Source organism: Pongo abelii, chromosome 5 (genome assembly GCF_028885655.2).
Source record: "Pongo abelii isolate AG06213 chromosome 5, NHGRI_mPonAbe1-v2.0_pri, whole genome shotgun sequence".
In the NCBI taxonomy this organism is placed as follows: domain Eukaryota; kingdom Metazoa; phylum Chordata; class Mammalia; order Primates; family Hominidae; genus Pongo; species Pongo abelii.
In genome coordinates this window covers 80,717,666-80,730,838 of record NC_071990.2, presented here as the reverse complement: position 1 = coordinate 80,730,838, position 13,173 = coordinate 80,717,666, and the positions used below count along the sequence as shown (strand labels likewise).

Genomic DNA, 13,173 nt, shown 5'->3' with positions numbered 1-13,173 from the left:
CAGATGGAGTGCTGAGAGGACTTATTCTGAGCTGATAAAGAAGGTGTAGGAGCTCCTGATTAGCTGATTAACCAAGTTAAACAAGGTCTGAATAAACCTCAATTTAACTAAGGCCTGCTTTAGGTTCCAAATGGTAGAATCTCTCATGTAATCTCCTATTTAAATAAAAAGATAAGTATTCTAATTTTTTCACCTCTAGGATTGAGATACATTGTCTATATATATTTCCTGTAACAAAGTATTGGGCTTCTAAACATGTATGTGTTGTAATTTCATCAAGGTTTCCCCACTCCTTCCTTTTGTGCCTCCTCTCTCTTCTTCCTTTCATATTTAAAACTGTGAACATTGCCAAGGGAAGAAGGCAGATCAATGTCCTTTCTCCATGGCTGCTGACAGTTTTTAGAATAAAATAATTCTTATTTCTGATTCAATACTAATGTGAACTCTGGTTTCCTCCACAGGACTTCCCACAGCCCCCTTAGTATGCCCTCCTCACTGTGGTTAGAGTTTCCAAAATGCAAATTGGATCATTTCACTTCCCTGCTTCAACCTCTTCCAAAGCTTCCCACCCTCTCAGGGTAAAACTTAAGGGCCCAGCAAGCCTTGGGCCTCACTCCTTCCCCTTCCTGAGCTCTAGCCACACTGTGGCCTCGTTTCAGTTCTCTTCTGACACTGGCCTCTTCTAGAAGGCTCCACCAAGCCCCTTCACTTGTCATCTGCAACTCGTCTTCTGGATTGCAACTCAAACAGGGCCTGATACTAGTAATAGCTAAATAAATGTGTTTTGAATCAATGCATGAATAAACTTGATCATTTTTCTTTTTCCTTTGTAATTTATTATATTGTTTCAATCCTCTTTCCAGTTAGTATCTATTACCTCTTTCCAGTTAGTATCTATCACCTCTTTCCAGTTAGTATCTACTGTCAGCTCATTGTTTTGTCCATTATTCTTTCAAATTGTGCAAATTATACATAACGCAAAATTTACCACTTTAACCATTTTTAGGTACAATTCAGTGGCATTCAGTACATTCAGTATGTGATGATGAAAAAGTTCTGTTGATGGACAGTGGTGCAAATACCACTGAAACTCTATACCCATTAAACAGTAACTCCCCATTCCTCCTTCTCCCTTCCCTGACAACAACTGTTCTTATTCTGTCAACTAATTTTTTTATCAGTTGATTTTTATAGTTAATTACTCATGGGTTTTTTATTGTTTTATTTAAATAACAACTGCTGCTAACATTTCTGATTTACTAAGTGTCATGCTCTGTATTAGGAGTTACATATATATTAACTAATTTAATCTTCACAACCATCGTAGGAGGTAATTAGCTTTATTAATTTTATAGATGATAAAATGGGCACAGAAAATTTAGGTAACTTGCAAAAGATCACACAGACGGTAAGTAATGAGGCCAAGATTCATGCCCAGTGTCTCCAAGGCCCATGTTTTCTACCAGTATTAAGCTGCCTCTAGGACAGTTACTAGAAACCAACTTTTGCCTCATCAGCAAAAAATCTTTCCTCTTAGTTATTAGTATAACACATTCTAGCAGTACCTCATATTGCTATTCTGATATTTTTGAAAATTTACATTTCCAAATGAATTGCATACTAACTAACAAAATGAAGCTGCTCACTAGCAGCTGACAAAATACAACAAAAAGTAACGTTGGCCAGGCGCAGTGGCTCATGCCTGTAATCCCAGAACTTTGGGAGGCTGAGGCGGGCGGATGGCTTGAGGCCAGGAGTTTGAGACCAGCCCGAGCAACATGGTGAAACCCTGTCTCTAGTAAAAATACAAAAATTAGCCAGGTGTGGTGGTACGTGCCTGTAATCTCAGCTACTCGGGAGGCTAAGGCACGAGAATCGCTTGAACCTGGGAAGCAGAGGTTGTAGTGAGCCAAGATCGCGCCACTGCACTCCAGCTTGGGCAATAGAGCGAGACTCTGTCTCAATAAATAAATAAATGAATAAATAAATAAATAAATAAATAAATATAAAAAATAAAAGGTAACCTTGATTCATAAGAGAAATTTTATCCAGCTATTCAAACTGGATCCTTTGGCCTAGTTATTAAGAGTAGCTTCATAAGCTTCTTCAATAACGAACCTCTCAAAGCCACAAGGCACACTCTTATTAGGATATCAGAAAAGTTTTGTCTAGTGGAAATAAGAATGGCCAAGTTCTTAAGACTTTTTTGATAACTAGATGCTATAAAAATAAAAGCTGTAAAACTGACTGTATCTTAACATATACCATCACATATAAAGCTTATCGAACCTGTAAATTTTGAAGTGGAGTAGCAAGTATTTGCTGCTGTTGCTGCTGGAAACAGGCAGGTTGGCCATAAGGTGTTGACAACTGACAAGCAGGTGGAAAGTCATTCTTTACAACTGGAGTTCTAAAACTAGGAAATATATTTTTTTTTTATTTAAAACATTACAATTTAACAAATAAGATTCTGATTCAGTTTCATGTATTTTAGGCTGATATAAACTTAAAAGTGTTACATCAAACAGGACCCAAGCTAGTTTTCATGATATAGCTGACATTTATTCCAGATATGCCACCACCGGATATTTGATTTTGGGGAATTCTTTCTGAAAGTAAGTATTTGTACGCAGACATGAAATCTTAGTTTGTAAGATAAAAAAGATGGCATTTAAAATACAAAGTGGTTAGGGTTATTTTATACGAATTTAGCAAACATCAGCTTGTGGCCGGTCATAGACTTTGAGTGTTTTTTTAAACAATAATGTTCTATAATGGCTTGCTAGAAATATCAGAAAGCCAATTACATCACAGGAGTTTGGCCTTTGAGCTTAAATCTGTCCAGTACACATTTGTGCTTTGTTTGCCTTTTTGCTATTAATATATCCTCAACACCTAGAACAATGCTTGGCACAAAAGAGGTCCACAAATATTTGTCAACAATAATTAACCTAGTATCACAAGAAATATCTATTATCGCTATTTTAGTTAGCAATCATTCTTTAAAATATTCTACATATAATAAAATGAGGCAATATACAGTAAAACTATATTAAGTAGGTAAGAGGCTGGGTTATAAAATCTTTAAGACCAGGTCTAATTAAGATCAAGGATTACATTATGAAAACGAAACGTAAAAGACAACATGGATTTAAGCTATCCCCTAAGACATTAAAGATATAGCCACTGGTTGATGGTTATAATATATCACATCCCTTTATTTCCTTTCTCTGAAATGTCATTCATTTTCTTTTGTAGTATCCCTTATGTTCCCTATCAGCACACTCATCATCGAACTTCTTCACTTATCCATCATTCCTATTCACTCAAGTACTACACATTTGAATACCCCCAGAACTACATGAACTGTAACAACCAATATCTTTCAGAAGCTATCACTTTCCAATTAACACCACTTATGTGAAAAAATTCATCTACTCTTTATCTGCTCTAAGAATGCTAACCTTTAAAATCTCTCTCTCAATAGAGAGATATCTGTATGGCAATACATGATTATCAAGACGTTTTACATCCTTAGAATATTTACAGGTTGTAGGTACAGATTACGATATGACAGAAACTACATTCAAAACAATCCTTGAAAATATGCATTATTGCAACCACTTCCCCCTTTCCATTTTATAGATGAAAACACTGATGCTGAGAAAATAATATGAAGATGGAAAGTAAAGAGCAGGATTTAATCCCAGATTTATTTGGCCCAGAAGCCCATGTTAATTCTATCATGCCACCCTGCCAATCAAGCAAGGGGCCAAAGTAATTACCAGCTCATGTAATCATCCAAGGTATTGCTGCTTGGTGTCTTACAAATAGATTTTGGGTCAAACCATTTAGATGCTGATATTGGTGGTGACTGTTTTGAAACTGAAAAGACAGGTTGCTCAAAAGTGGTATGTTTCTGCTAAAACAAAATAAAGAACACCATGATTTAGTTTTTAAATTAGTTGCCTGTTCACTAGTTTTTACAAATATTATAACTTTTAAAATAAAATAATAACATACGATATACAAAAGCATACTAAAAGAGATAGGCATATATATATACATTTTAGACTTTCAATAATTTTTTTAGTGTAGTTATTTTACTCCAAATTATTAAGCCTAGTACATTCTGCTCAAACTGATGGCAAGTACAGGGAAGGCACACAAAATTGTCTAAAACAGAATTTAACACTCTCTTCCATCAGAGCTATTGTAACAAGTATTAAATTCTTATCATCTAAAATAGTACCCTGTGTTTCTGAAAATCAGCCTTTCTTTAATCAATAAAACTCTATTCCCTTCTCCTCAAATGTAGACAAATACTAATTACTTAGCAAAATGTGGAATGACAAATGCCTATCTTGTGTCCTCCATAAGAAGAGACAGAACCTGTAGAAATTCATTTTCCAAAAGCATTGTTGAAAAAAAAAAAAAAAAAAAAAGAACCTGTAGGATTCATCCTGTACAAACCCCAAACAATGATGAAGGAACATCCGCTGCAGCAGAGATCAGCAAATTACAGCCTACAGGCTCAGGCTGAATGTGGCCTGCTGCCTGCCTATTTTTGTAAACAAAGTTTTATTAGAACATGGCTATGCCAATTTGTTTACATATTGCCTATGGCTTTTATTTTCATGCTCTAATGGCAGAGGTGAAAAGCTGCAACAGAGCCCATCTAGCCTGGAAAGCCTGCTAACCCTTTATATAAAGTTTGCTAACCCCTGCTGTAGCACATCTCAATTAAATAGAGAACCAAGTTTTGCTTGAATACTTTTGGTAACTAAGCACTCACTAGTCTACAGAGGTTCACTTCAATTTCGGGACAGCTTTAGTTATTAGAAAATATTTGCAGATAATTGGGATTATATTGGTTTATCTATTATAATTTCAACACACTGGTCCTCATTACGCACTTGAGAATTACAATGACTAAATCTATCCTACTTTCTACATTTCAGTCTTGGCCAAGAAATTTTTTTCCAGGATAAATTTTCCCTCTTATTTAAGACTTCGTGTGTCTGTGCTCACGTGCAAGCACGCACATATCTTAAAATTAGTGGTAAAGATATTACTGAGGAACTGCTGTAATAAGATCAATGAACAAGGAAAATGAAAAAGATCATGATCATAGAGTGGAATGTTAGCATTTGCGATTTTGGAGGTCAGAATTGAGGATATAAGGAGTAGATGGCTAAAGTAAAATTAAGGAAATGGTCATGAGATACGAAGAAGTTAGAAAAATGAAGGCCAGCTGTAGGACTGGTAATATACAGGGGTGTAGAAGCCAACAAAAACAATGACAGTTGTTGGGATCTGGTTGATCCAGAGCCTTATATCTTCAAGGAATGATGGGGAGTTACCAGGATATTCAGAGATGAGAGTAAGTCAGAAGTATCAAAAGAGCAGGTCTTTTGCAAGAAAGAGGAAGAAATGGTCTGGACACAGAACAGAGAGCACACAGCCACATGGTAAGTGAGATGTGAGACAAAAACAATCCTCCCTTGAAGGGACTGCTGGACAAGCAGTATCCACAAGAACTGCCTAGATTCTATACTTTTTCTTTCTATGTGTACTATTCAATGGTTTTTAGTTGCGCAATGGTTCACAGCTGTGCAACCATCACCACTATCCAATTTTAGAATATTTTCCTCTTCTAAAAAGAAAACTCATACCCATTAGCAATCACTCCCCACTCCCCACTGCTCTCAGCCCCTGGCAACCACTAATCTACTTTCCACCTCTATGGATTTGCCTATTCTGACCATTTTATCTAAATGGGATCATAAAATATATGGGCTTTTGTGGTGAGCTTCTTTCACTTAGCATGTTGTAAATGTTCACTTATGTTGTAACATGTACTAGTACTCCATTACTGTTTATTGTTGATTAACATTCCATTGTATGGATGTACCACATTTTCTTTATCCATTCATCGGTTGGATATTTTGTTATTTCCACTTTTTGGCAATTATGAAAATGCTGCTATGAATATTTATGTACAAATATTTGTGTGGATGTATGTTTTCAATTCTCTTAACTACAAACCTAGGAGTAGAATTATTGGATCATATAAAGCTACGTTTAACCTTCTGAAGAACTCCCAGACTGTTATCCAAAGTAACTGCACCATTTTACATTCCCACTAGCAGCATATGAAGGTTCTAAAATTCTCCACATCCTCGCCAACACTTGTTATTGTCTCTTTAATTACAGCCATCCTAGTGGGTGTGAAGTAGTGTCTAATTATGGTTTTGCTTTGCATTTCTTTAATGATCCATATGGTTTTCAGTTCCCTTACAATCCTATTAGTGTACAATTTTCAAATAGAAAAAAAAGAGGAGATGCTTGTTTGATACAATCTATGACTCAACCTGTCAGGATCCTTATCATCTAGCATTTGTTATTTACATCTGCTACTTAAGAGATCTTACTATGACAATATTTACCTTTCTCACTTTTATTTTCTCATGAGTATATAAGGAGTTTTCCAGAGACTGTATGACATGTAATAATGAAATACACTGAATGCAAAAGCAGACATAAGAATCTAGTCTTCTGTTAAGCCAACCGTTAGATTTGTAAAAACTCTAAAACAGTGCTACTCTTCTCACTGTAGTTATTTTCAGAAAATACATATTTTTCATAATAGTACATTTATATTCACATGAGTTTATCAGTTATTTTATTTCATTTTTTTTTTTTTTTTTTTGAGACAGAGTCTCGCTCTGTCTCCCAGGCTGGAGTGCAGTGGCATGATATCTGCTCACTGCAAGCTCCGCCTCCCGGGTTCACACCATTCTCCTGCCTCAGCCTCCTGAGTAGCTGGGACTACAGGCGCCTGCCACCACGCCCGGCTAATTTTTTGTATTTTTAGTAGAGACGCGGTTTCACCGTGTTAGCCAGTATGGTCTCGATCTCCTGACCTCATGATCCGTGCGCCTCGGCCTCCCAAAGTGCTGGGATTACAGGCGTGAGCCACCGTGCCCAGCCCTCAGTTATTTTTAATAAATTAATAAACATTTTTAAAGTTTCTTGGCTTTACTTCCTGATATAGTAAATAGAGATAAATACAATCAACATAAACAAAAGCTCTTTAGGGGCACTGATAATTAAGAGTATAAAAGACCAAATGTTTGAGAACCACTGAATTAATAAAGCCTTTACTGTATTTACTACAAGTCACTGAAAAGAAATGGCAAGGAAACTATGGCCATGAACTGCAGCTATAGCTCTTTAGTATCCTGCTTGATCATTCCTTCCGAAAAGCCACCAGGAATGATGACTCAGTATGTTACAAATTCATGTACATTGTCTAGGCTATATATTTCTATTTTTATCAATGAGTATGACCACAGGAAACTGTTAAGTGCTTGGGACAGCACCACGCTAGTTCAGAGATCAGCATACAGTTTTCTGTAAAGGACCAGATAGTAAACATTTTAAACTTTGCAGGCCAAGTGGTCTCTAATACAACTAATCAACTGTGCTCTTATAATGCAAAAGCAGCCATACACATTAAATGAATGAGCGTGTCGGTGTTCCAGTAAGTCTTTATTTACACAATCAGGCTAAGAACTAGATTTGGCCCATAGCACCAGTCTATCGGCAATCTAGAAACACTGTCGAAGACAGGAAATAATTTAGCCTGACTTACTGAACATATGACTGCTACTGATCACCATTTTACAAATGATTTAAAAAACCTTTAAATAAACGATTCTACTAAATATCATACACATTTGATAAAAGAAAACATTTAATATGATCATCAACCTTCAGAAATGCATTATGAACAAAAAAGCAATGTTGTACTTTAGTGGAAAAGTTACCTCTGTATTAACTTTTCGGGCTAACTCTGGAATCTGCCAGTGATTTGAAGATGCAGCAGGATTCTGGTTAATACACTCTGACTTTCTCTTAGATTGCCACTGTTTCTGGTTACTCTCTGGAACCTCTGGTTCTTGATACTCTTTAGTTTCTGAAATTGTATTTGTTGTCATTAAAAAGCAAGAATATTTGATCATAATAAACTAAGCCTAAACAACAGAACATATTACAAACTATATGAGTATTTAGTTCTTAAAAACAATCAAGGAGGGAGAGAAACTAAAAGCTTTAAGCCAACTACTTAACAATTTGCTTTTAGCAAGTCAATTTCACAAAGTTGCACTATAGTCATCTTCCTACATTGTTACTAAGAACTTTGTCAGAGACCTTGCCACATTTAAATGCTTCCTTAGCGATAAATAGGTAAAAATTTAAAAACATATAGATGTTATAAAGCCTTACTAATAGAGAAGCTAATTCATCACTTTTCATAGACCGAGTATCCAACCCTCAAAATGCAATTTAGAACAATTTTTTTCCTTTTTGCTTTCAGCCTGGAAGCATACTTTGAAACTCTTAGTTTCTCCCTTTCCCACCAGGCATGTCCATGAACAGTGTTCACTTATCTAATTATGTACTTGCTTAGAAATTTCAGGGGCCAGTTTTGAAACAAACCAAGCAGAGATGGAGTTGCAGACTCCTCTTGCATAGGGGGAGTTTCAAACAATTAGCCTAGCACTACCCAGCTGAAGTCAAGATGACACAAACCATACCTCCAGATGGGCGATTACTCAATATAACTATCACAACAAGACATTCAGACCTGCACCACTCCTGCATCTCTTCCACACCTTTTCCTTTTTAAACCCCTTCACTCAGCCCAAAAAGTTGAAATGGTCTTTTGAGGGCATGAGCCTGGCCAGTCCCCAGCTGCTAGCATTTGATTAATAAAACTGCTTTCCTTCCACCACATCTCACTTCTCATGTTTTTGGCCTCTGTGTTGTGAACAGCTGGACTTGAGTCAGTTACAAATGTGGTGCCCTGTGTGAGGAACTGTGTGTTTTGAGGGGCTCAGCCTGTACGCCTGGTTTCCAACAAGTGGAGCAATTGGCTGTGGGAGCAGGCCAAGGCTCACCCACTCAGGCTACCAGGCCAAGGCAAGGGCCACTTGCAAACGCCAGCTGCTCATGGCTAGCTGACCCTGCAGCTGGGACCTTAAGGAATTCCCAGCAGCTAGGGAGACCACCCTTGTCTCAAGGATTTTTCCTTCCCTTCCCTTTGTGGCATCAGCTGCTGTAACACTCAAGTTAGTGAAAGGGAAGTGGCATCTGGGAAGTCAACAGAATTCAACGGTTGGATAAATTAACCAGAGTGTACTGGGAAATCCTCCATCTTAAGCCATCTGCGCTTTCTAGTTATCTGGACCTAGTATAGGTCATCTGTGGTGCCATTTGGGTCTCTTCACCATCTGGACCCGATGCAGGTCACTCTGCAGTGCTGTCTGGGTTTGAGACAAGATCTCAGGACTTTTCTCCAGTCTCCCCTTTTTGGGGATGGGTTTGGAATGCTCCATCTGCATTGGATCCGCCTGTATTTGTGTCTCCGTTTAGCGTTATCCCTCTCCGAGGGTGCTTTGAAACCGTCTCCGTCCCGCCCAGCAAGACTAGAAAGCAGCAAGATAGGCTGCTCCTCTCCCCGCTAGGGAAGAAATGGTTTCCAACAACCTGGCCTCTGATTTTTGTCATCCTCTTTTGGACTCCAGAATATCTCTTGTATCTGCGTCAAGCTTTGTTAGGGGAGAAAGCATGTGAGCTCTTTCCTGGACTATCTGGGACTCCAGCTGGTTACATATTACGGCCGGTTTTTCTGCACATTTTAAAACTATGGGCAAATTACAGTAAGAAAAATTCAGAGCTCAAATGGTTAACCTGCAACTACAAAATTAAAGTCTTCTAAAGCTAGCTATTTTCTCTTTTCTTTTCTGTCTGCTTTGAATGTGCTGTTATTAAGCTAGTTGAGTTGAGATAAAACTCACTGTTTAAACATCACTTGGAGATTTTTTTTTATTTTTCTTATACAGTTCAGCCAGTTATGGTTATAACAGAATCATTAGTAACTCATTTGAAACTGAAGAAAAAAGGGAAAAAAAAGGATAAAAGAGGTTTTTGAAACAAAACTGCCATAGAGACTTCTTTACCCAAATTTTGGTTGACAGCTTTCCTTAGATTACCTATCAGGGCAAACAAGGTTTAGCCATGTGAACAGGTTCCAATTTCATCAGAAAAATAATTAGGATCAGCTGTCTTTTATAAAGTGGTGAGTTTGTATTGTTATCTTATGGCTAGATTCTGAGGTAAAAGCTACTGGATCTTTGTGCCTGTATGTATACATGTTTAGACATGTTTATATCTACATACATGTATATGTTGAATCTAGCATGCTACCAAATTGGCTTATAAGTAAATGAGTACTCAAATTAAGTAAGTCCTAATGCTTTTCAAGTTCATATGAATCTTTGGTAAATAAAAGTGATTTTAAAATTATTAATAAAAATAAAATGTCTTCAGAATTATCAGCATACATTTTTGTCTGAGTTTATTGACCAAATGGTTTTATATTTGTCTATGTCTATATATAAGATGTCAGGGTTTGACATGAAGGTTATAAGACTATAAACATAGTCAAAAACAGACTAATCTTTGTGTGATTTTTTTTGACAAATAAGACTAATTTAATTTAGATTGGTGGTTCAATGAAAACAGCTCAATCTTCTGAGTTATCGCAAAATATATTTAACTCTAAGGTTCTTACTTAGGTTGTTTACCTGTTACTCAGACTTTAAAAATGGTTAACAGGGAAACAACTTTAAATAATGACTAGCTTTGTATAACATCTCAGTTTTCAGAAGTAATCTAGAAAAACTGTTAAAAATGGAAAAAGCTCAGGGCATGTAAATGAGATAAATGCCTGTAGTGGACTTTCAAATTATTTTGAATTAAATAATTGATGCTTATGAGATGTCTAGGTCATTTCCAATTAAGAAAAAATTATCTTATGGGAAAGCGTGTTTCAGAAATTACAGGATAGTCTTTTGAAAGTAAGAGCCTGGGCATTCTCCAACTGCTAACATTTGGTTAATAAAATTGCTTTCCTTTCATCACACCTCATTTCTTGTCTTTTTTGCCTCTGAGTAGCAAGCAGCTGGACTTAAGTCAGTTACAAGACCTCTAGTTTAACATAAAAATTTCACCTTATGCCAGTTTGTAATGTATTCTCTCAAAGGTCTATAAACAAAAATGCCTCAACAATATATTTAACATTCTACAAATATACAATTCCATTCCTTTCATTATAATGGATACAAAAGTCCTAAACAAAATATTAGCAATTGATAGACAAAGATAAAAAATTATATCCAAATTGGGCTTATTCCTAAACGCAAAGTTTGCTTAACATTTGAAAGTCAATGTAATTTGCCGTAATAACAGAATAGAGAAGGAAAATACATAATTAACTAAACAGATGCAGAAAAAACAACTGATAAAATTCAACACCCAGTCACACAAAAAAAACTATTATTAGTAGCCTCGGTATAAAACAGAACTCACTCAATTTGACAAAAAGTAGGGACAAAACTCTACAGGAATGATCATACTAAGGATAAAATATTGACAGCTTTCCCTTAAAATAAGGAATGAGACAAGAATGGCACCTATCATCCCTTTCTATTCACTGTTATACTGGAGGTCATACCAATTATAACAAGGCATAGAAAAGAAAGTTAAAAGGATTCAAAAGGAAAAAAGCTATACTTTTTTTTTTTTTTTTTTTGAGACGGAGTCTCACTCTATTGCCCAGGCTGCTGGAGTGTTAATGGCAGGATCTCAGCTCACTGCAACTTCCGCCTCCCAGGTTCAAGAGATTCTCCTGCCTCAGCTTCCCGATTAGCTGGGATTACAGGCACCTGCCACCACACCCGGCTAATTTTTTTTTTTTTTTGTATTTTTAGCAGAGATGGGGTTTCACCACACTGGCCAGGCTGGTTTCGAACTCCTGACCTCAGGCAATCTGCCCGCCTTGGCCTCCCAAAGTACTGGGATTACAGGTGTGAGCCACCATGCCCGGCCAGCTATACTATTTTCAAATGTAACTGTGTACCTGTAAAAATCCAAAAAATGAATGGAAAACTATTAGAATTACTCAGTAAATTTGGCAATGCATGAATAAGTAGAAATCAATTATATTTTTTACAAACTAACAACACAGTTTTTTTTTTTTTTTTGAGACAAGGTCTTCTTCTGTCACCGAGGCTGGAGTGCAAAGGCATGATCATGTGATCATGGCTCATTGCAGTCTCGACCTCCTGGGCTCAAGTGATCCTTTCACCTCAGCCTCCTGCGTAGCTGGGACCACAGGTACATACCACCACACCCAGCTAACTTTTCTGTAGAGACAAGGTTTCCCTATGTTGCTCAGGCTAGAAAAGGTTTTTAAAGAGATACCATTCATTATCACAGCATCAAAAAATATCAACAATATCTGATCAGCATTAAAAAAATATTCAAGAATACACCTAGCAAAAGATACACAAGATCTCTACACAGAAAATAATTATCTCATTACTTTAAATGAATGAAAAGATATGCTAGGTTATTGAGCTATAAAACTTAATTGTAAAGATGTCAATTTCTCCCAAATTTCTTTATAGGTTCAGTTGAATATCAATCACAATCCCATGTTTTAAAAGTGGTAACCAAAAGATAGATTCTAGTGTTTATATGGAAATCCAAAGGCCAGGAATAGCCAAAATAGTCTTGAAGAACAAAGTTGAAAAATTTACACTGACAGATATCAAGACTTAGTGCAGCTACTAAGAGAGCATTAGGCCTGGTGTGATAGCTCACGCTTGTAATCCCAGCACTTTGGGAAGCTGAGGTGGGCAGACTGCTTGAGCTCAGGAGTTTGAGACCAGCCTGGGCAACATAGCAAGACCCATCTCTACAAAAAAATTAAAAATTAGCCGGGCATGGTGGCACATGCCTATAAGTCCCAGCTACTTAGGAGGCTGAGGTAGAAGGATCACTTGCGCCCAGGAGGCGGAGGTTGCAATGAGCTGTGATCACACCACTGCACTGCAATCTGGGTGACAGAGCAAGACCCTGTCTCAAAAAAAGAAAAAGACAAAAATGAATATGGAACAGAAAAGAATCCAAAGCCAGACACCATACATAGAATCACCTAATTTACAACAGGTCAGTGAGGTAAAGGAGGATCTTTTCAATAAATGGTGCCAGGTCACCTGGATATCCATTATGGGAAAAATAATGAACCCTGACACTTGA

At 36.9% G+C, this 13,173-nt stretch overlaps 1 protein-coding gene across 2 annotated transcripts in view; it reads right to left on the bottom strand.

The window, feature by feature from the left end:
- Nucleotides 1–13,173, bottom strand: part of TTK (TTK protein kinase) — a 38,610-nt gene that overhangs the window by 12,189 nt on the left and 13,248 nt on the right. The window contains exons 11-13 of one of the 2 annotated variants that reach the window (XM_024248923.3): nt 7,833–7,981; nt 3,786–3,922; nt 2,290–2,416 (exon numbers count right to left, since the gene is read on the bottom strand). In XM_024248923.3, coding sequence (XP_024104691.3) covers nt 2,290–2,416; nt 3,786–3,922; nt 7,833–7,981 — 413 coding nt within the window. The remainder of the gene's footprint in view (nt 1–2,289; nt 2,417–3,785; nt 3,923–7,832; nt 7,982–13,173) is intronic. The other variant, XM_024248924.3, reaches the window with a different exon arrangement.